Source organism: Lactuca saligna, chromosome 9 (assembly GCF_052625555.1).
Source record: "Lactuca saligna cultivar CGN05327 chromosome 9, ASM5262555v1, whole genome shotgun sequence".
In the NCBI taxonomy this organism is placed as follows: Eukaryota; Viridiplantae; Streptophyta; class Magnoliopsida; order Asterales; family Asteraceae; genus Lactuca; species Lactuca saligna.
In genome coordinates this window covers 54,572,452-54,596,582 of record NC_136425.1, presented here as the reverse complement: position 1 = coordinate 54,596,582, position 24,131 = coordinate 54,572,452, and the positions used below count along the sequence as shown (strand labels likewise).

Here is a 24,131-nt window from a genome sequence, read left to right as displayed (position 1 = left end):
TTTTAAGTACAAAAAGATTTCAAATTAGAAAAAAGGAAACAAGAATACTTAATTATATTCACAAACTAATAGAAAACAATTTAAAGAAAATTTTATTATGTTTTAATTTGTTTTTTATTTAAAAATATATAAATAAAAATATATTCGTGATTGTAACATACTATTATTAATTTATTATTCAATATAAAATCAAAAAGCATGTTATTACCTCTTGGGATTAAAATCGTCCTTTTAATTATTAATTTATTACAACACATCTGATTCAAATTAAATGGAAGGGATATGTCACAATTAGGGATGAGCAAAAGGACCGAACCTACTGGAACCGGTCCGAACCCGACCCGACCCGGGAACCGGCGTTGGCCAAAATCAAGAACCGAACCGGCTCGGCGGTTCTATCGGTTCCGGTTCCTGGTTCCTACCGGTTCTTGTCGTGTATTCAAATGTTGGAACCGATACTCGAAAAATAACATCATACGGTTCTAATTTTTGTCGGTTCTATCGGTTTCGGTTATATCGGTTCCGGTTACCAGTTCCAAAAATCCACAAAAATAACGTCCCGATCCCGGCCCGACTGGTTCCATTGGGTTCCGGTTCCGGTTCCGGTACCGGTTCCCCAGTCCATATGCTCATCCCTAGTCACAATTGTAAACTCCTTTGCATTTGGCTATGCAGGAAAAGGTTTCTTGCCTTGTATACTCCTTGTGTAAATCGAACTTTTAACTCAAATTATTCAATAAATTTCCAATAGTTCTGGCTTGCGTACCTTGTAAACTCGTAGTTTAAATTCAATTTTCAACCAACAATATGTTGATTCAGAATCTAATCATTGCCCTACACCCTAAAATTCGGAACATGAAAACCCCTACAACGAAGTGTACTATAATATTGAATGGCTTGATGAAGTTCTTAAAAGAAATTAGAAACGGAAACGTAATTTCCAATATGGAGAGATACTGAATTGAGACGATAGTGAATGACGGGGAAATTACATGCTAGTAGTGGTTGTTCCGGTGAATACCGACGTCAGCCTCCGTTCTCTCGTGGTAAGTAGGGTATGAGTATGACTCTGTTTTCCTTCAACCACTTATCCTCTTTCTATTATAATGACGCACTTATCTGCAGCAGCACTTGTAAAGTACAGTAAATCGTAATTTTTATTACTTAAAATTGAACTGTGTGTATTAAATGGCAATGCTACAGATATTGTGAATTGATTTGGGACCCTCCGATCCGATCCGGATGTATTATTTTAAAACAAATTAATAAAGATAAAATATAATAGAAATCAATTGTTAAAATTAACCCCATTTGATTTTGGTATTTATTAACTAACCAAAATGTCAAAATCAATTGTTAAAAAAAACATTTATTACGTAGAACAAATTTGGCCTAAAGAAATATATGGCTTTGGTGTGACTCCTAAAATTTGAATAATGAAAAGATTTCAAATTAGAAAAAAGATAACAAGAACACTTGATTATATTCATAAACTAATAGAAAACAGAAAACAGTTTAACTAAACTTTTATTATGTTTTAATTTATTTTTTATTTAAAAATATATAAATAAAAATATATTCGTGATTGTAATATACTATTATTAATTTATTATTCAATATAAAATCAAAAAACATGCTATTATCTCTTGGAATTAAAATCGTCCTTTTAATTATTAATTTATTACAACACATCTAATTCAAATAGAAGGAATATGTCACAATTGTAAACTCCTTTACATTTGGCTATGCAGCAAAAAGTTTTCTCACCTTGTATACTCCTTGTGTAAATCGAACTTTTAACTCAAATTATTCAATAAATTTCCAATAGTTCTAGCCTACTTACCTTGTAAACTCCTAATGGAGAACATGTACAACTCCCATAGCATAAAATACAAATCATTAAATCATTACTCCATCAAAAACATTCACCACATATACAAACACTCAATCAAAATCTCCATCAGAATCATCATCATCATCATCATTATCATCATCACCATCACTAACCTCCACCCCATAAATTTCATCAAGCATATTCCGAGAGTTCCAATCAGGCGGGAACGTCTTCTGAAGTGCTTCAGTGATATCACCGCCACCTCTTTCAATCTTCCTTAAACAGCGGGCCCAGTGGACAGCTGTCCCCATATCAACCGTTAAACCCGATTCCACCATTTCAGCACAAATGCTTTGAACTCCCGAGTAAATATAGTCTTCAGCTACTGAAGCTCTTGATAACAATGATGTCATTAAACAATGGTAGACAGCTCCATCAGGTTTTAATCCAGCAGATTTCATATCCTCAAAACATTTTAAAGCTTTTTCAGGAAGTGAAGCCCGGGCCCACCCATGGATTAGGGTTGTGTAGGTTTTCAAATTAGGGTTTAATCCTGCTGCCTCCATTTCCTTCATCGTTCTCCCTGCTCTCTGCACTCATAATTCATAATTAGTAAATAATAAAAGTAGAAAGGGTATATTGGGAAAAAGACATACAAGCATATCTCCAGCTTTACAACAAGCATTGATGAAAGATGTGTAAGTCCGGATATCAGGTTGAACCCCTTCTTGCTTCATTTGTTGCATTAAATCAGCTGCTTCCCAAACATCACCTCTTCTAGCCCATCTAAAAAAAAAAAAAAAAAAAAAAAAAAACAAGATTAGTACTTACTAATACTATTATAAGATTAACACACTTACTAATCTTATTATAATTTTAAAAATCGTACCCATCTATAAGTATGTTGTAAACAAAAGTATTTCTTGGGATTTTTCGGGAATGCATTTCTTTAGTAACTGCTAAAGCACTTTGCATCCTTCCAGCTTTACAACAAGCTTTAAGTAAAGCCTCATATGTGAACACATCAACATCCAATCCTTCATTTTTAAGTATAGAGAAATACTCGAATGCTTTTCCAGTGTCACCTAATGATGCATATCCATGCATGATTGTTGTATATGTATGTTCATTAGGTGTAATCCCAGCCACCAACATTTCATCTAATATTTTTACAGCCCTTTCCATCTGTAAAAATTAAAAAAAAAATCTATCAACTTTTTCACAAGTTAAATATATATATATATAGAAATAGACATACCAGGCGTTTTTCAACAAGACCAAGGATTAGGGCATTGTAAGTGTGGACAGTTGGAATGCATCCAGTCATTCTCATCATATCAAAGACTTGAATAGCTTTCATGGCTTCTCCTGCTCTTGCATAGCCATGGATGATTGGCATAAATGTGCGTGAAGTTGGTTTGTGTCTTACTTTTTGCATCTCTGAAACTGTAGTAATTGCACGATCCATGTTTCCCATGCCACAAAATGCTGTGATGATGTTGTTGTAAAGCACAACATCTGGCTTTAATCCGTCTTTTATAACATCTTCAAATATTGCAAATGCGTTAGCCCAGTCTTTTAGCTTTATGAATCCGTTAATCAACATTGAATATGTCTTCATGTTATGCTTTATCCCGTTCCATTTCATTGTTTCGCTCACCTCCAATGCTTTTGAAACTTTTCCCATCTACAAAAATTCATCATACGACACCGTATTAGTGTAAGCAGATACTAGCAATAAAGCAGAAAGCATTTACTACCAATAAAGTAGGAAGCAGATGCATTCAATAACGCAGGAAGCAAGTACTACCAATAAAGCAAAAAGCAGATACAAGCAATAAAGCAGAAAGCAGATACCAAATATAAAGCAGAAAGCAGATACCAAATATAAAGCAGAAAGCAGATACTAGCAATAAAGCAGAGAGCGGATATTCGCAATAAAGCAAGCAGGTACTACCAATAAAGTAGAAAGCAAATACTAGCAATAAAGTGTAAAGCAGAAAGCATATACTAGCAATAAAGTAAAAAAGCAAATGATAGCAATAAAGCAGGAAGCAGATACAAGTTATAAAGCAGGTACTAGCAATAAAGCAGGAAGCAGATACTAGTAATAAAATAGAAAGCAGATACTAACAATAAGGCAAGTGCTAGCAATAAAGCAAGAAGTGGATACTAGCAATAAAGCAGGGATAAAGCTGGAAGCAGATACTAGCAATACAAGCTAAAAGTAAGATGTTAAAAACTAAGCAACCAATAGAAAGTGAAAAGGAGGTTAGAAATTCCTAAAAAGACAAAAAAAAAAAGTATATGAAAAAGATAAGCATGGTACTATAGATAATGAGTTGAAGTTACCTTGGTGTAAAGATTAATAAGACATCCGTATGTGACTTCGTTTGGTGTAAAGCCACATTCCTACAAAGGGTTTTCAAGGTTAGTGTAGTAAAAGAGATAAATACAAATCTTGCCTTAAAAAAAAAAAAAAAAAAGAAAGAAAAGAAACCTTGAGTCGCTTATAGACAATGAGACATTTATCTTCATTTTTAATCATTGTATAACCATCCATCATTGTGTGGTAAATATCCATTGTAGCATCAATGCCCTCTTCTTCCATCTCCCTAACCAAGGCTTCAGCACCCTCCATGTTGAAGGCTTGGCTGTATGTGTGTGTGTTTTTCAGAGTGTTACAAAATATATTTTTCTCAAATTTAAAATATATAATTAGAAAGGAATACTCACCAATGTGCATAAATTATGTTTCCATATATAATTCCATTCAAAGTGGTAAGCTTGTCTTTGGCTTCCTTGAACCACTTATCTGCAGCACTTCCAAAATAAAAAATTGATTATTTAAGCAACTATTGAGTATTGACCATTTAATAGATACATAATTACACATATCTCATATATGTATATGAATTATGTATGTGTATCAGTGTATTTGTGTGTGTGTGTGTGAGAGAGAGAGAGAGAGAGAGATTTACTTACTTTATATCACCAACTCTAGCAAATCCTCCAATAAGAACACTGTAAGTCACCAAAGTCAATTCAATCCCCTCATCTTTCATTTTCCTTACACAAAAAAGAGCCTCCTCCATATCTCTACCTACTGCATAAGCGTGAATTAGGCTGCATAAAATAAGTTAATTTAATGCAGGAAAATGAAAAAAGAGGATAAATTTGAACTCAATATAGCAATATCCCTTACGTGGTAAATACATGTGAATTTGGCTCAATTCCTCTACCCCTCATGCTCTCAAACATCTCTCTTGCTCGATGCATATCACCTTTCTTTGCATAATACTTAATCATCAATCCAAACTCTGTCCTGGAAGGCTATAATAGTCAACTTTTAGAAAAAAGAATCAATTTATTTGTATAAGAGTAAAGAAAGAATGTTCAGGTTCTAGATACCTTTTTGATCCTTTCAAAAGCTTCAACAATAGCTTGCCAATTTTTTGGTTGACTTCCTAACACATTTTTGAGCTCTTTTCTTGAAACATGTCTCTCTTCTTCCCATTTTGACTTGTAATCTACAGTGTCATCTCCTTCAATCCACCTAGCCCTATCTGCAGATTTCTCCTTCATTCGCCTCCCATCATCAAGTTTTACAGTTAACACCCTCCCATGAAACTCCATACCATCAAATTCAACTGCCTTCATTGCTGAATTTTCAGCTGTTGTGCCTCCATATATTACAAACCCAAACCCCATGTTTCTTTCAGTATCGTTGTATCGCTTTATTGATATCACTTTCTTTATTGGTCCAAATTGTCTGAACAATTCTTCAAGCTCGTTCTTTGTTATCCACCATGGAAGATTCCCCACAAAGATTTTTCCCTTATCACTGTACTCAATTCGTGTGGGTCCCAAATCACTGTTGTTTACAATTTCATCCAAATCAGTTTTGTAAGCAGAAGAATCTGGCGGTGGTTGTGGTGGAGCTGGTGGAGGCGGAGGTGGAGGTGGCGGTGGGGGAGAGAGTTTGCTGGTTAACCAAAGCTTCTCTGTTAGGGTTTGTGAGTTGTTATTATTATTGCCAGTTGGGTTTCTTTTAAGTGTTTGAAGGGGATTGGTGATGTGGGTTTTGGGTTTTGGAGGGTGGGGATTGGTGGTGATGTGTTTGAAGGGTGGTTTGTTGTTGGTGGGGCGGCGGAGGGATGAGGAGGTGGAGGTGGAGGTGGAGGTGGTGGTGGGGTTTTCAGAGTCATGGGAGCAAGCGGTGATGGAGTAGAAAGGGAGAGTGGAGGAAAGGAAGTAAGGCTTACCAGAGAAAGTAGAGCAGCAGTATGTGGTGGAGGAAGCAAGGGAAAAGTTATCCATGATGATGGAAATTGGAGATTGTATTCATTCAGTTCCGTTCAATTGGTAGATATATGTAATCGACTCCTAGCTAAAGATTCTCCAGCAACTAAAGTTGATCAAAATCAATTCTCAAAAACACCATTTGATACGTGGGCCTAAATTAGGTCTAAAAAAATATATGGCTTTGGTGTGACTCTTAAAATTTTTAGGGACTGTTTGGCAAAAGTAGCTGTTAGCTGAAAGCGGGTAGCGGTTAACTGGTAGCGTGTAGCTGGTAGCTGGTAGCGGAAAGCTGTAGCTTTTATTTGTTATATGAATGTATGGCAAAAATAGCTGGAAGCTTTTGAAATATATAAAATTACATTAAAGGACAATTTATTAAAAATTAAAAAATAGATAAATATATTTTTAAGGGTAATTATGGAAATTGATTTCAAAAGCTCTGGAACGTTTTGTTAAAAGCTACATGAAGTAGCTTTTACAATCGGAGCGTTTTGTTAAAACTAAAAGCTAAACGCTCGTACTGCCAAACGAAGCTTTTTGTTTAAACTAGAGCATTTTGTCAAAAGCTAAAAGCTAGAAGCTCCCAAACGCTTCCAAAAGCTCCGTGCCAAACACGCCCTAAGTATAAAAATATTTCAAATTAGAAAAAGATAACAAAAGAGATATATGTTTTAAATTGTTTTGTATTTAAAAAATTGTATAAAGAATATATTCATGATTGTAATATAGTATTGTTAATTTATTATTCAATATAAATCAAAAAGCATGCTATTACCTCTTGGGATTAAAATCGTCCTTTTAATTTAATTATATTGCTGCATACAACCGTTGCTAAATGGTGACAAAGGTTGATATAAATGACAATTGTTTTAAGTTAAATTTCTATGTGTAGAATATGAGCGAACTAAACTTATAATTCTCATAGTTGGGAAGTTAGGTTGTATTTAGTGTTATTTGATAAGCTAACTTATTTTTCGAGCTTTTTAAAATTGTCAAGTTTGACAATTCAAAAAATAGGTTCTAAGCTAGCTTTTTAAAATTCTAATTTTTGATTTCTTAACTCATTACCAATGCAAAAAAAATTCAAATGTTTGATATCTTAAGTCACTAACAGCAATGATAATCCAATTTTTAACATAAACAAACAATTAACTAGCTTTAAACAAACATCAAACATCCCAAGCATAATTTGATTTTGAAAAAAAAAAAAACTGATCTTAAAAACATCCTGGAATAATCAGATTAAGCATAAACAAACATGAAAAAAATCATCTACCAAAGATCCAATCACACAAATCATATTTTTTTTTTAAACCCTAATATTCTAGAAATTAGAAATCAGATGTGTTTCTTAAAAAATCAGAGAACAATTGATTTCAAATCAAATGGGGAAAAGGAGGTGGAAAGTGTTACCTAAAAGGAAAAGGAGAAGAAGGAAAATCGATCAAACAGAAGGAATATGTCACGTGTTGAAGGGGAGCATTTGTATCCGTCGATGGTTGTGAAGGTGGGAGCTTCTGGTCGGTGCGGTGGTTGGTGCGTCTGGTGGACGGTGATTATGGTGGTCAGTCACAAGGAGGACGACGTACGATGGAGAACAATTGGTGGAGGAACGATTGATGATGAGGAGAGGTATGGAGGCGCTAAGAGAAAATAGTTACGTGATTTTTTTTATTAGGATTAAATGAGATGTTTTTTACATCCAACCAGGTTTGGATAATACATAGCTTCCAACAGAGTTGATCAGAATAAAAGGAAAACTTGGTGCTCTTGCATTTCATAATCCCGTTAGGTAGACAAAGATTCAAGGATAATGATTTGAAAGGGTAACGAACTTTCGATTTTTTTCATATTTAGTCACTAAACATTTTTTTGTTATTTATTTGTCATTGAACTATTGAAACTGTTCACATTTTACTCTTATGACCGACTGTTACCGGTCATAATGGTAAAATGTGAACAGTTTCAATAGTTTAGTGGCAAATAGATAACGAAAAAAAAGTTTAGTGACTAAATATGAACAAAATCGAAAGTTCATTTCCCTCTAAAAAGTTCAATGACTAAATGTGAGCAAACTTCCTCTTGTATTATGTTTTAGCAAATTATTTATTTTTGTTAAATTGTAGCAATATTGTGGCGATGCATTACATAAATCCATGCTTGATATCTAATATTAAAAAAAAAAAAAAAAAAAAAAAAAAAAAAAAAAAAAAAAAAAACCTGAAAATATATTTAAAAAAACAAAAAACCGAAACCGAAATAAAAAACCAATGATTTGATATTTTCCAAAATCAAAATTTTCAATCTGATTTTGGTTTTACAAAAAAAAAAATGAACCATTCTCACTGATGTGAATTATGACAATTGGTTTGGCATGCGGAATTTATGACATCCCATGAATACGTAGTTACAACATGGTCTGAACTCGTAATTCATAGTAAGGGGTTAGAGTATCATCGCATGAATACGTAGTTACAACATCGGCTGAACTCGTAATTCATCACCTACAAGTTATGGGTCTGCTGGTGTTTCCACTGAGTTGTCTAGAATAGTCCGTAGTCGTCATCTATACTCTAGTAGATGACTACATCGCCACATTGTCGGTTAAGGTTATGGTATCTCCTTTCATCTTACATCACCTATTCATCATCATCTATTTACCTAATTATCATCACCTATCTCTCATCGTTTTATTTCATCACACATCAACTATTTCACCTACCCATGTTTCATCCGCAACATATTTGTAGATATAAAATAAATATACCGTTTAAATCTTTTAAAACATGTATAAAATCGTTCATCCAACATAGACATTAAGTATTCAAATAATATGCACACATAGCACATAATTAATATATAATACTTCATATCTATATGTAAGATGAAAGTAACTATATATACCATAAAAATCCCATAAATGCTTCCTAACTTCAAACCCCAAGGTTTACTCTACTAAAGCTTTATATTCTCGGCTCTCTGGACCTAGAAGGGTCCAGATTCCTAACTTCAAACCCCAAGGTTTACTCTACTAAAGCTTCATATTCTCGGCTCTCTGGACCTAGAAGGGTCCATATCTATAACACAAACTTGCAAGAGGGGTTTGAGGCATTCAAAACCCCAAAGATGAAGTGATTCAAGCCCTAACCCCAAATGGAATCTACACAATAGGTAAGGAAAGGAGTTCATTTTTGTACCTCAGAATGCAGCTCCTTGCTTGAATAACTCAGAACAATAACCTTCCTTGGTCCCTCTTGCTGGAACTCTTCTCCTTTCTTGCAAAATCACACCAAAAAGCTCAAGATAACTCTTCCTCTCACTCTACACACTCAAACTCTCTAGGGTTCTCACTTATGGGAAAGGTAGTCGCAATTGAAGGCCATAAGTGCCTTTAAATATGGCTCGGGCCCAAAGATTTAGGGTTTCTGCCAACAGTGCGGACTCGTCGAGTCCATTCATTAATCTGAGTCATCAGTTGCGACCTTACTCGATGAGTTGAGGCATCAACTCGTCGAGTCTCTCTTCATAACTCAAAAGAAAAATACTTAAATTATGATAACTGGAAATCTGGATGTTACATTTTGTTTTTTTATTTCATAGATTTCTTCATCAATAAATATTGTTATAATTAAACAAAAATAAATAATTTGCTAACACATAATACAATAGGAAGTTTGTTCACATTTAGCCATTGAACTTTTTAGAGGGAAACGAACTTTCGATTTTGTTCACATTTAGTCACTAAACTTTTTTTCAATATCTATTTGCCACTAAACTATTGAAATTGTTCACATTTTACCCTTATGACCGGTAACAGCCGGTCATAAGGGTAAAATATGAACAGTTTCAATAGTTTAGTGGTAAATGGATAACGAAAAAAAGTTTAGTGACTAAATGTGAATAAAGTCGAAAGTTTGTTACCCTTTCAAGATATTATCCCAAGATTCAACTAATATGACATGTGTAAAAATTGCTAAAAAAACATGATTTGATTTCAAAATTATATTAGACAAATAAAATGCAATGCCTTTTGTAAAAAAATATAATTGAAAGTCAAACAAAATTCAGAGTCAATTTAATTCACTAATTTGGGCATATTAGTACGATGCACTACTATCTTTTACTAAATCAAACATAATTTCATTTTGGTTGTAATTCTAAGTTTGATTATTTTCAATTGAAACCAAACATAATGCCTTAGGAGCCTAAAGCAATAACCTAAAGTCTTCTTTATCAATTATAAATGAAACCAAAATTGTCTATCGTGTTGAACATATCTTTCTATCTAATTACAAATGAAACCAATATTAAAACCCTCAAAGTTAAATTCATTCTATCATGTACTATCATCATTTCTCAAATCTTTAAATGATTCAAATTTTTAACTTTCAACGCAAATTAAAGACATACCTCATACATGTACTGTACTGAATCAGGGGGCTGAGAATTGGATTAATTTTTTGAATTTGAGATGGCCGATGAAAGAGTAAATGATTTCTAATGAAAAATCAAACATATTATCAATGATACACATTATCAAACTAGATTTGAGAACTCATAAATTAAGATTTTTTTTCTTCTAATTGTATTGATACTTGATAACCAACTACTTCAATTTTCCTTTGTACAATTACCATCAGTGAGAAGCAAATTTAATCTACGGAATTGGATTGAACCTATAAATATAAGAAAATTTTCATAACTTGGACCTACCCGCACTCAAGCTACCGATGAGTTGAGATGTCCTCGTGTCCTCATCTTTTACTCTCCTGACTTTTCGTCTTCAATTCTACTATTCTTCATACTAACATTTTAAATCAAAAGCTAATTAGAGAAAGACTAAAAGAGACTCCTCGATCTAGGTGTGTTGCGAGTTGCGACCGTTTCGTTTACCTATACATAGAAGTGTATGGCGTGCTCGTATCTTTTAGCTGCTTATCTGATTTTGGATTTTTAGTTTTGTGCCCTTACAACATCTTACTAGAATTATTTTGCTTGCTAGCTCATTAAACGTGTCCCAAATAAAAGATGAACACTTAAGAGAATGATGCCTTTCAACCCATTGTTGCCTTGGGTCATGGCCCAGCTTGTTCTCCTCATGGGTCGGCTCTGGCTAAAACGCTAACCGGTAGCTAAAAATCTAGTTGATAAAAATGATGTTTGGTAAAACTAGCTAAAAAAACTTGTAGAAATATATAAAATTACATAAAAAGATAATTAAAATAACGTGTTTTAATAACTAATTAGGGAGTATATTTGGAAAATTTTAAAAAAGCTAATTTAAGGCTATGTTTAGCGTACTAGCTGAAAAGTTAATTGTTAAATAAAAAACTAATTGATAACTGAAAAGCTATCGAATAAAAAATATCGTTTGGTAAACTAGCTGAAAATATAAAATAACTTAAAAGTACATTTAAAAAATATATTTATATAATTAATTAAAGGGTATATTTGGAAAATAAAAAACAAAGAAAGAACTCCTAAAAAGCTAATCTAAGTAGCATTTTAAAAAACTAACTTATAAGCTAAGTTTAGAAGCTATTTTTTGGCTTGTCAAACATGACAACTTAAAAAAAAATCGAAAAATAAGTTAGTTTATCAGCTAACTGTAGTGTGCCAAACACGGCCTAAGTACTTTTTTAAATAGCTAGCTTATAAGCTACTTTTTGACTTGTCAAATATGACAAATTAAAAAAAATAAATAAATAAATAAATAAATAAACTCAAAAAATAAACTATCTGGGACGCTCCAAACACAGCCTAGACTAGCTTTTTAGATGCTTTTTAAAAACATTCAAATTTACTCTTAATTAATTATAGAAACATATTCTTTTAAGACAAAATTAGAAAAATGGTCCCTGTAGTTTGCCAAAAGTCACAAAGTCAGTCCCTGCTAATTTTTTTTTTATACAAATGGTCCTTGTGGTTTGCAAAACTTGCAAAGTTGGTCCTTTTTACTAACACTGTTAGTAAAACGCCGTTAAGGACTGAATATGTAAGGGTATTTTCAAGTATAAATTGATTGAATTCGTGACATTTGATAAACCATAGGGACCATTTTTGTAATTTGTCTTAAAATAGTACAAATGATAAAAATGAAATGAATAAGATCCGAACTTTAGACCTCCTCCCTTTCTCCCTTAATTAACCAAAACCTTAACCAACTAGTCTAAAGTCACACTTACGTTATATTTTCAAAAACTAATTAATATTATCTACAACTTGTAAATAAATTAATAATAAAATATGAAAAAAAATATTTTTATAAAAAAACTTTTTTTTTTTTATAAAATAAAATATATTTTTAGCGTATTGTAAAAAAAATTACAAATAATTTATTTGTTTTTTTACGTATTTGTTTTATGTGAAATTTTTTTTATGTGTTTAAAAAAAATAAGTTTTCGTATACTTTTAAATACTTAAAAAAACGTAATAACATATTATACAAAAACATAATCCTAAAAAAACATAAAAAAAAAAAAAAGTTTTTTGTATATATTTATTTAATGTGAAGTATGTTTGTTATGTATTTAAAAAAATACATTTATGTATAATACGTTATTGCATTATAATCTTAAAATATAATTTTACGTTATCTTAACGTCTTTAGTTGATTTAAAACGAATATGCAAGTATTTTTTCTTAAAAGCATTAACGTAATAACATATTGCACGATAACATATTTTGCATAATACTTTTTTTTAAATAAAACGAATATATTTTTGCATATTATAATAATAATAAATATATACAATTAATTTATATTTTTTATGTATTTATTTTATGTAAATATGTTTTTTTATGTATTTAAAAAATATGATTTTATATAATATGTTATTACGTTGTATTGGAATGCAAAATCGGTTGAATAAGTTTTTGTATTGGCCCAATCAATTTTCTAAGAACCGTTTTTCGGTTTAAAAAATAAGTATTAAAAAAACATAACTTGTTTTTTTGCCAGAATTTATGAGATCTTGTTTATGTTTATAAAAATGAAAAATAAAAATAATATGTTATTTATAAGTGTTAGTTTAATGACGATATAAGTATATTTTTTATCCTAAATTAGAAATATGCTATTATTATGCCAACGAATAATGTCCGGATTACTATTATCAAATCTATGTAAAGAAACATTTAAGAAAATATGGTTGTTCCAAAATTAATATGATATATATATATATATATATATATATATATATATATATATATATATATATATATATATATTAAAAAAATTTAAATAATTCGACCGATTTTACATTTCAATACAACGTAATAACATATTATATGAAAATGTATTTTTCTAAATCTATAAAAAAAATATTTTCACATAAAGAAAACATAAAAATTATTTGTATAAATCTTATTTTTTATAATACGTAATTTTTATTAAAAAAAAGTTTCACGCATAAATATATTTTTGTATTTTTTATTAGTTATGCTTTAATGATTTTGTTACAATATAAATTAGTTTTAGGAAATGAGAAACGATGTGTTCAGCTGAGTTGGTTAAGGTGTTCATATGCAAAGGTTGGGGTTGTCGACTCCCTACTTTATCAATTTGTTGACTTTTCAAGGCAAATAACAAAGATGGTCCCTTTGGTTTACTAAATGTAACGAATTTAGCCATTCTATACTTGAAAAGATTAAAATACCCTTACAATGGAGGAACTAACAGTAAAATTTTAACAAAGTTAGTAAAAAGGGTCATCTGTGCAAGTTTTGCAAACCACAAGGACCATTTGCATCAAAAAAAAAATTAATAGGGACTGAGTTTGTGACTTTTAGTAAACCATATGGACCATTTTTGTAACTTTGTCTTCTTTTAAATGTCTTTTTATGTCCATTTATATGTTTCTGCTAGCTTTTCAGCTAGTTTTACCAAACGCAATTTTTTATCAACTATCTTTTCAGCTACTAGCTAGTTTTTTATTTAACAGCTAGCTTTTCAGCTATCAGCTAACTGTTTATCTAATAGCTAGCTTTTCAACTAGTATGTCAAACACAACCTTAGTTTATTTTTTTTCCTATATTCAATGAGTATAAACAAGATTTGTGTAGTTAGAAAGCGAGTAGAAACAATAGTCTTATTCATTCATTTATATTTGTGAATGTTCATTTACTAATTTTCATTTATGTTACTTTGTTTATAGAACAAATTACCAAAATTGTCCATGTGGTTTGCTAAAATGTTGCTTTTGGTCCCTATTTTTTCTTTTGCACTTGGATCATCCCTAGGTTTTGATTTTGTCAAGATAAGATCTTTATACCTCAAATGACTTGCAAAGGAGTGATGATTTTGGATCTCTAAGCTTCACACTAAGCAATGAACCTTCAACCTTCTTCTATCCCTTCAAATTGAGCAAGTAAGCACCAACTTCTCTTCTCAAGAGCTCAAAGACACAAAATTATGGCTAAGTGTCGTAATTTAGGGTTTAGAAGATATGGTGGTTGGTAAAGAGGTCAGTCCTAAGGACTTAAGGAGCTTATATAGGATGCAACACCCTAAAATTAAGGTTTCATTAAACCTTCGTACGCCCAATGTACGAGGCTCGACTCTGCGATCAGACTTCCTCCTTAGATATTTTAAATAAAAATGGCTAAAAGAAAACGTGTAACGCCCCGATTCTCATGTATTGTCTAAATATGAGTTATTGGGTTAAGCCCTACTCGATGAGTTGGTTGATCTACTCGTCGAGTAGCAGCGGGAAGGATCGCGGGTTAAGTAACCTACTCGACGAGTCCATATTGGGACTCGGCGAGTATGAGCTGGCAGCGGAAACCCTAAATCTCGGGGCTATGCACCCTATTTAAGGGAACACAAACCTCTTTCAGCCTCTTTGCAGTCTCTTAACAAACCCTAATACGTGTGTGTGTGCCCATTGTGTGTTTGAAGCCTTGGAAGAGGATTTTGGTGAAAAGAGATTGGGAAGCAAGTAGTTTGTGTCACACCCCCAAACCAAGGATGGCGGAAACGTCTGGGGGTGGAGGACTTCATGTACAGTATCACAACAACGTGTATAATAGCGCTCAAAGTAAAAACAACCACCATAAATATAATTGCAAAAGTCACACCAAAGTATATGTTTACATGTTTCAAAAGCAATTACATTATGATGACAAAATAAATTGTTGACGGTTTAGCGTCCCATCCTCAAAGCGATGAAGTTTTCCTGTTTCACTGATTTCCTGAGAATACAAGTAGTTTTAAAGAGTGTCAACACAAAGGTTGGTGAGTTCATAAGAGTTTTGTTTGAAGTAGAAACCGTTTTTCCTTGTAAAATCGATTTAGTTTGATTTCCAGAAAATCCAATATTTTCTTAGTTAAGTATGAATAGAAATAATCCTACATGATGCTGTAATGAACCCTAGAGTAATCCGTAGAGTTCCTCTATAATCGTCCAACATATAAAGTTATATAAGGCTTAACTTAGATAAAACGTTGAATATAGTGGGTCTGCCCTAGGTCCACAACCCAACGAGGAACAGGAGATGAGGCGGGCACCACCAATTCTAGGCCAATCAAGACTAAATTCTTATATGACTCAACATATACGCTCAGCGACTATAGTTGAAGTCTAACAATTTTAGAGGATGTGTAGTTTTAATATCATAATAGCTTTGTATAGAGACCCGGCACTTTGTATTTGTACCCCTTTTTGTATAGAGACCCGGTACTTTGTATTTGTACCCCTTTTTGTATAGAGACCCGGTACTTTGTATTTGTACCCCTTTTTGTATAGAGACCCGGTACTTTGTATTTGTACCCCTTTTTGTATAGAGACCCGGTACTTTGTATTTGTACCCCTTTTTGTATAGAGACCCGGTACTTTGTATTTGTACCCCTTTTTGTATAGAGACCCGGTACTTTGTATTTGTACCCCTTTTTGTATAGAGACCCGGTACTTTGTATTTGTACCCCTTTTTGTATAGAGACCCGGTACTTTGTATTTGTACCCCTTTTTGTACGAGTGCGTTGAGTGATGTATCATAAACTATACCTATTATAGTTTATCTAAAATGTATGTAATATGTATGAATTCTTTTATGGAAATGTATTAGTATTGTGAATTTATCAAACTATACATTTTATAGTCTAATAATACGTGTTCCAAAATGAATGAATAATATTTAATATTTAATATGAATGTCTTAATTCCAGTTCATAATGATAAACTAACACGGAAACACATTCAAATATTAGAACTTATGATTATACACTTTGCTCAACATAATACAAAGTGTTACGATATTTACATGCTGTTGGCTAACTTTAGCCATTCTGCCCTGTATTTGGAAAAATCATAGAAAAATCATACGAAGTCGAAAACTAGATCCGTAAATTCTGAGAGTTCACAAAATGTGTCTAGTTTGCTCATAAATTTTATCTCAATTTATAATGACCTCTAACTTGGGTGAAAAAGTCCAAGATCACAGACTGGTCCGGATTGTTGTTTGAAATGATAGGCAGTTTTGTAAAAATCGCCATAAATTGTAGAAAAATCGTATGGAGATGTGCAAGTAGCCATTTTAAAGCTAAAAACTTGAACTATTTGCACCTTGTACAGTTTTGAAAACAAAAATGTGTAAGATGCCCAAAACAGTCCGTGAATGGAGTTGAACTTTTCTGATGAAGGCTGTTAGAAAAATCTAGTTATGTTCTTAGTGTTTTAACTTGTATTCACCCCCTGAAAACTTGAGAAATCATGAAAATGTAGGGGTATGAACTCACCTTGAGTGATTTCAGTAGATGATTGTTGAAGAATGGAAGTGTTTAATTCAAGAACGCTTGGAGATGCCTTGAAGGTTTTCGAGAATCTAACATCATAGTTAGGGAGTTTGTGTAAGCAACCAAAGATTTGAGTAGAATGAAGTGAAATAATAATAGGGAGGATGAATTTTTTACTTACTAAGTGTGGAAGAACACTTGAATCCAGCCTTGGATCTCGAAAATTTGTGTAGAAGAGTTTGAGAGAAAAAGTGATGTTTGTTACTTAGTGGAATGAGAGAAATGAGAGAAAATGAGGAGTGTGGTTGATTGTTCCAGCTCAAAAACGTGGGAGTGAGTGAAATTTGAGTGTAAGGGAACATTGAAGTGACATAGGTAAGGTGGGGAGGTATGGCTGGTCATAGAGTGGGTGTGGGGTGGTTGCTTGTGATCATACGTCTTTGGACTCAAAAGTCAAGAACAATGTCTTATAATAGTCTATATCCCATTTTTAGTTTAATTTTCTAAATATATGTGTGGTTGTCTATGTGTGTGCATCTCTTTAAAAATTCTGCAATTTCATCATTTTATGACCCCCATTTGCGAAGTTGAGTATTTATTTCCAAAAATGCGAAACTCCAGGGACAATATTTGAAATCTTCTGTTTTCTTCCCCAATTCGCATTCTACTGTGAAATACTTCGCATCTTCATTCTTACACCCTTCGCATCCCTTCGCATTAATCACCTTCGCATTTTCATTCTTACACCCTTCGCATCCCTTCGCATTAATCACCTTCGCATTTTCATTCTTACACCATTCGCATCCCTTCGCATTAATCACCTTCGCATTTTCATTCTTACACCATTCGCATCCCTTCGCATTAATCACCTTCGCATTTTCATTCTTACACCATTCGCATCCCTTCGCATTAATCACCTTCGCATTTTCATTCTTACACCCTTCGCATCCCTTCGCATTTTATCCTTCGCATTTTCATTCTTACACCCTTCGCATCCCTTCGCATTTTAACCTAATTAATCAAATGCGATTCACAAAATTTTTCATTCCAGATGCGAACACAGTTTAGTTCTTGAACTCTAAACTTGCGAAATCAAAATTTTCATATGTTGAACCCATATGCGAATATTAACCCAATTGACTTCAAATTGATTCATAGATGCGAACACTCGATTGTTTTACTTTCGCAAAATGAGCATCAACAACTCCACAATCGAGTTTTTAAATTCTTGCAACCAACAATTTCATAGTCCTTGACTTCGCGTTTTTCTTCACGAATCATCCCTCAATCATCAATCCAAATGCGAATCAAAAACTCATATGTTCTTGCTTTATCGATTCATCGACCTAATACACAAGGTTAGTTGAGCTGACCGGTTTGACTCGTTGACTTTATTTGACTTTGAATTGACCAGAATTTGACGGTTGTCACATCATCCCCCCGTTAAAGGGAATTTCGTCCCGAAATTTGCACTTCGAATGGGGATCCAGGAATTTAGAGGAAAGATGGGGATGACTTTTCGTAGTACCAGAATTTGATTATGGCGAGGAATAACTCGCCCGATGTCACATGATTACTACTATGCATGCTTTAATCGATGCTAGATTTATCATATAAAGAAATTTGGGATTTTAATGTCGATGTTAGAAACACGTACTGATATTTGCGGGCAGTTCCGGAGTGGTTTCTCCCTCGGTGATTGCAAACACCCTCCCGCCACCACCAGCATCTCTTGTTCTTGGGCATTCCCTTTTAAAGTGTCCCGTTTCTCCACACTCGTAACAGGTTGGGCTTGCTCCAGAGCCGGGTACCTGGCTGATGGGTCGTGCTGGTGCCTTACAGAAACGAGCAGTGTGCCCCTCTCTGTCGCAGTTGTTGCAATGCAACTTTCGGCAAGCTCCAGTGTGATGGAAGTTACACTTGTTGCATTTTGGAAGTGTTCCTGCGTATGGTTTCATGGGAGTTGGTGTGGTGAGGGTTGTGGCAGCATGAACAGCAAGGATCTGTTGCTTCTTAGCGAGGCCTTGGGTTGATTGATCTTTCTTGTTGTCCCAAAACTTTCTTTCGTTGTTCCCTCCTCTTGCTTGGGTATGGGTGGTTGCCATAGTGTCATGGTGGGCATGATGGTCAATGAGTTGTTGTGCTAACTCCTTGGCGCTGTCGAAGGTAGTTGGTCTTGAGGCGAGCACGCTATCTTGAATTTCGGGGGACAATCCCCAGAGGTAACGCTCCAACTTTTTGTCTTCCGGGGTGACCATAGCGGGACAAAGGAGTGCTAGATCACAAAATCGGTTGGTGTAAGTTGTAAGGTCGGAGCCTGCCATTCGGAGATTCCATAGCTCTTGCTCCAGCTTTTGCACTTCACCTCTTGGGCAATATTCCTTCAACATCATCTTCTTTAGGTCCTCCCAACTTAACGAGTTAGCCACTGCAAGCGTAAGCGACTTAACTTTGCCGTTCCACCAAGTGAGAGCTCTTCCGATGAAGGTGAATGTCGCGTACTTGACTTTGCTCGCTTCGGGGCAAGCACAAATCTCAAAGATTGCTTCGGTCCTTTCGAACCATTGAATTAGTGCGAGGACACCCCCTCTTCCATCAAAGGAATCGGGTTTGCCATTTGTGAAGTCCTTGTAAGTGCATTCCCTTGTGCGTCCTGCACTATCCCCGTGGTTAGGGTTTGTGGCTCCAGATCCAGCACCACCAGTGCTATTTGTGCCAATTTGTGACATTGCAGCTACCACGGCTGCTGTCACTGCAGCTTGGAACATTTCAGGATCAAACTGGGGAGGTGGCGTTGGAGGTGGTGGCGCTGTGCTGCCCGAAGGTCTGGGTCTTTTCCTTGGTGGCATCGTTCTGTCATGAGTTTGCAAAAAGGAAAACTGATCAGATGGTAAGCTCCTACTAGTAAGGACAAGTCAGTTGTTATAGAATTTGATTTTTCCTGCATTTTTCTTCGATTTAAGAATTCCTTATATATAATTCATAAAGGAAGTCCATATTAATGAACTTCACGAGTTAGTGGGTTTTGTGGTCTCTCTTAGATTTTTCGCGAGTGTGCTCAAGGCGATTGGTGCGGATCGCATGTATTCTCGTTATTTGCATCAACCTCTGCGATACTATGGAGAGTTGTTCTACCCTGAATCTCGTTTCGGGCAACTCTATAGACTAGGATTGGAAAAATTTTATCTGCTGAGTTTCCTTCGTTTATGTTGTAGAAGCTTCGTTCTCTATTAAACGACATATGTTGGTCTTGTTCCTTTGCTCCAGGTTTCCAAGCACTCTACCCAAGGAGGCATCGGGCCTTGAAAGCCGGTCAAGGGTTGGGATTCGGAACAAGAGTCATCGGGGTTAAGTTCTCCACTTCAGGGTCGGAGTCAGAACCATCAGCATAGCCTTCAGCTTGGTGACCATCTACAGGGGTTGGGTAATCATTCTCTGGCTCCTCTCCGAGCCATTTGGTATTGTAGTGGTTAGGGTAGTACGGGTCGTCGTGTGGGTGGAATCCAGCCATGATATCTTCGCGAGAAATGGGGATATAAGAAATGATTAAGCAAACGTACTAATTTGCTAATTATACGATGATCTTTATCAGGTACTTCAACAAATTGTTTAGTGCATACTAATTATATGTATTCGGGACAGGATAGACCTTCGAATAAGCGATCCTAACTCTAAATCCCCAATCCAACGAGAACAGGAAGTAAGGCAAAGATCCACAGATTCTAAGTCTATGACGTCCTGGATACATAAAATTTTAATGTATCCACTAAGCAACTATTGACCTATTGATAAAGATCTATTTAGTTCTTGCAGATGTAATTTTTAATAATGCCAAAATACCCCTATGGTATTTCATTGTGGTAGTGTTGGTAAGTTTTTAGACTTGTTGCCACATCACAACCATTCTTGGGCATATGCTAATCACTCCTCGGACCAGCATAGTTGATCAGGCTATGCTATTCCCAAGACTGATCATACATCCCCAGGCTTAACTGTGATATCCAACAATCATTACTTTTGTTTTGTCCTAAAATGATGCTGACCTTAGTATGTATGCATGCATGTATACTTTTAACAAAAGTTATTTATTCTTAAAGGTATAGTGGTTTTGAAATCTTAAAATCAGAGACCTTAGTCCCAATGCATTTATAGTTTGTATATCTTATGTGGTTCGATATACTTAGTTCACTATAAACAATGCTCTGATACCAATCTGTCACACCCCCAAACCAAGGATGGCGGAAACGTCTGGGGGTGGAGGACTTCATGTACAGTATCACAACAACGTGTATAATAGCGCTCAAAGTAAAAACAACCACCATAAATATAATTGCAAAAGTCACACCAAAGTATATGTTTACATGTTTCAAAAGCAATTACATTATGATGACAAAATAAATTGTTGACGGTTTAGCGTCCCATCCTCAAAGCGATGAAGTTTTCCTGTTTCACTGATTTCCTGAGAATACAAGTAGTTTTAAAGAGTGTCAACACAAAGGTTGGTGAGTTCATAAGAGTTTTGTTTGAAGTAGAAACCGTTTTTCCTTGTAAAATCGATTTAGTTTGATTTCCAGAAAATCCAATATTTTCTTAGTTAAGTATGAATAGAAATAATCCTACATGATGCTGTAATGAACCCTAGAGTAATCCGTAGAGTTCCTCTATAATCGTCCAACATATAAAGTTATATAAGGCTTAACTTAGATAAAACGTTGAATATAGTGGGTCTGCCCTAGGTCCACAACCCAACGAGGAACAGGAGATGAGGCGGGCACCACCAATTCTAGGCCAATCAAGACTAAATTCTTATATGACTCAACATATACGCTCAGCGACTATAGTTGAAGTCTAACAATTTTAGAGGATGTGTAGTTTTAATATCATAATAGCTTTGTATAGAGACCCGGCACTTTGTATTTGTACCCCTTTTTGTATAGAGACCCGGTACTTTGTATTTGTACCCCTTTTTGTATAGAGACCCGGTACTTTGTATTTGTACCCCTTTTTGTATAGAGACCCGGTACTTTGTATTTGTACCCCTTTTTGTATAGAGACCCGGTACTTTGTATTTGTACCCCTTTTTGTATAGAGACCCGGTACTTTGTATTTGTACCCCTTTTTGTATAGAGACCCGGTACTTTGTATTTGTACCCCTTTTTGTATAGAGACCCGGTACTTTGTATTTGTACCCCTTTTTGTATAGAGACCCGGTACTTTGTATTTGTACCCCTTTTTGTATAGAGACCCGGTACTTTGTATTTGTACCCCTTTTTGTACGAGTGCGTTGAGTGATGTATCATAAACTATACCTATTATAGTTTATCTAAAATGTATGTAATATGTATGAATTCTTTTATGGAAATGTATTAGTATTGTGAATTTATCAAACTATACATTTTATAGTCTAATAATACGTGTTCCAAAATGAATGAATAATATTTAATATTTAATATGAATGTCTTAATTCCAGTTCATAATGATAAACTAACACGGAAACACATTCAAATATTAGAACTTATGATTATACACTTTGCTCAACATAATACAAAGTGTTACGATATTTACATGCTGTTGGCTAACTTTAGCCATTCTGCCCTGTATTTGGAAAAATCATAGAAAAATCATACGAAGTCGAAAACTAGATCCGTAAATTCTGAGAGTTCACAAAATGTGTCTAGTTTGCTCATAAATTTTATCTCAATTTATAATGACCTCTAACTTGGGTGAAAAAGTCCAAGATCACAGACTGGTCCGGATTGTTGTTTGAAATGATAGGCAGTTTTGTAAAAATCGCCATAAATTGTAGAAAAATCGTATGGAGATGTGCAAGTAGCCATTTTAAAGCTAAAAACTTGAACTATTTGCACCTTGTACAGTTTTGAAAACAAAAATGTGTAAGATGCCCAAAACAGTCCGTGAATGGAGTTGAACTTTTCTGATGAAGGCTGTTAGAAAAATCTAGTTATGTTCTTAGTGTTTTAACTTGTATTCACCCCCTGAAAACTTGAGAAATCATGAAAATGTAGGGGTATGAACTCACCTTGAGTGATTTCAGTAGATGATTGTTGAAGAATGGAAGTGTTTAATTCAAGAACGCTTGGAGATGCCTTGAAGGTTTTCGAGAATCTAACATCATAGTTAGGGAGTTTGTGTAAGCAACCAAAGATTTGAGTAGAATGAAGTGAAATAATAATAGGGAGGATGAATTTTTTACTTACTAAGTGTGGAAGAACACTTGAATCCAGCCTTGGATCTCGAAAATTTGTGTAGAAGAGTTTGAGAGAAAAAGTGATGTTTGTTACTTAGTGGAATGAGAGAAATGAGAGAAAATGAGGAGTGTGGTTGATTGTTCCAGCTCAAAAACGTGGGAGTGAGTGAAATTTGAGTGTAAGGGAACATTGAAGTGACATAGGTAAGGTGGGGAGGTATGGCTGGTCATAGAGTGGGTGTGGGGTGGTTGCTTGTGATCATACGTCTTTGGACTCAAAAGTCAAGAACAATGTCTTATAATAGTCTATATCCCATTTTTAGTTTAATTTTCTAAATATATGTGTGGTTGTCTATGTGTGTGCATCTCTTTAAAAATTCTGCAATTTCATCATTTTATGACCCCCATTTGCGAAGTTGAGTATTTATTTCCAAAAATGCGAAACTCCAGGGACAATATTTGAAATCTTCTGTTTTCTTCCCCAATTCGCATTCTACTGTGAAATACTTCGCATCTTCATTCTTACACCCTTCGCATCCCTTCGCATTAATCACCTTCGCATTTTCATTCTTACACCCTTCGCATCCCTTCGCATTAATCACCTTCGCATTTTCATTCTTACACCATTCGCATCCCTTCGCATTAATCACCTTCGCATTTTCATTCTTACACCATTCGCATCCCTTCGCATTAATCACCTTCGCATTTTCATTCTTACACCATTCGCATCCCTTCGCATTAATCACCTTCGCATTTTCATTCTTACACCCTTCGCATCCCTTCGCATTTTAACCTAATTAATCAAATGCGATTCACAAAATTTTTCATTCCAGATGCGAACACAGTTTAGTTCTTGAACTCTAAACTTGCGAAATCAAAATTTTCATATGTTGAACCCATATGCGAATATTAACCCAATTGACTTCAAATTGATTCATAGATGCGAACACTCGATTGTTTTACTTTCGCAAAATGAGCATCAACAACTCCACAATCGAGTTTTTAAATTCTTGCAACCAACAATTTCATAGTCCTTGACTTCGCGTTTTTCT

General features: G+C 34.4%; 1 protein-coding gene across 1 annotated transcript; it reads right to left on the bottom strand.

Moving 5' to 3' along the window:
• Positions 1-1,738: 1,738 nt before the first annotated feature.
• LOC145013919 (uncharacterized) lies at positions 1,739-6,235 on the bottom strand. The gene is made up of 10 exons (XM_078972271.1): positions 5,246-6,235; positions 5,040-5,167; positions 4,820-4,960; positions 4,571-4,657; positions 4,335-4,488; positions 4,187-4,246; positions 3,093-3,521; positions 2,724-3,019; positions 2,491-2,620; positions 1,739-2,424 (listed from the first exon to the last, which is right to left on the bottom strand). Exons 1-10 carry the CDS (start codon positions 6,152-6,154, stop codon positions 1,945-1,947), a joined length of 2,814 nt encoding a protein of 937 aa, XP_078828397.1. The 5' UTR covers positions 6,155-6,235; the 3' UTR covers positions 1,739-1,944.
• Positions 6,236-24,131: the final 17,896 nt, after the last annotated feature.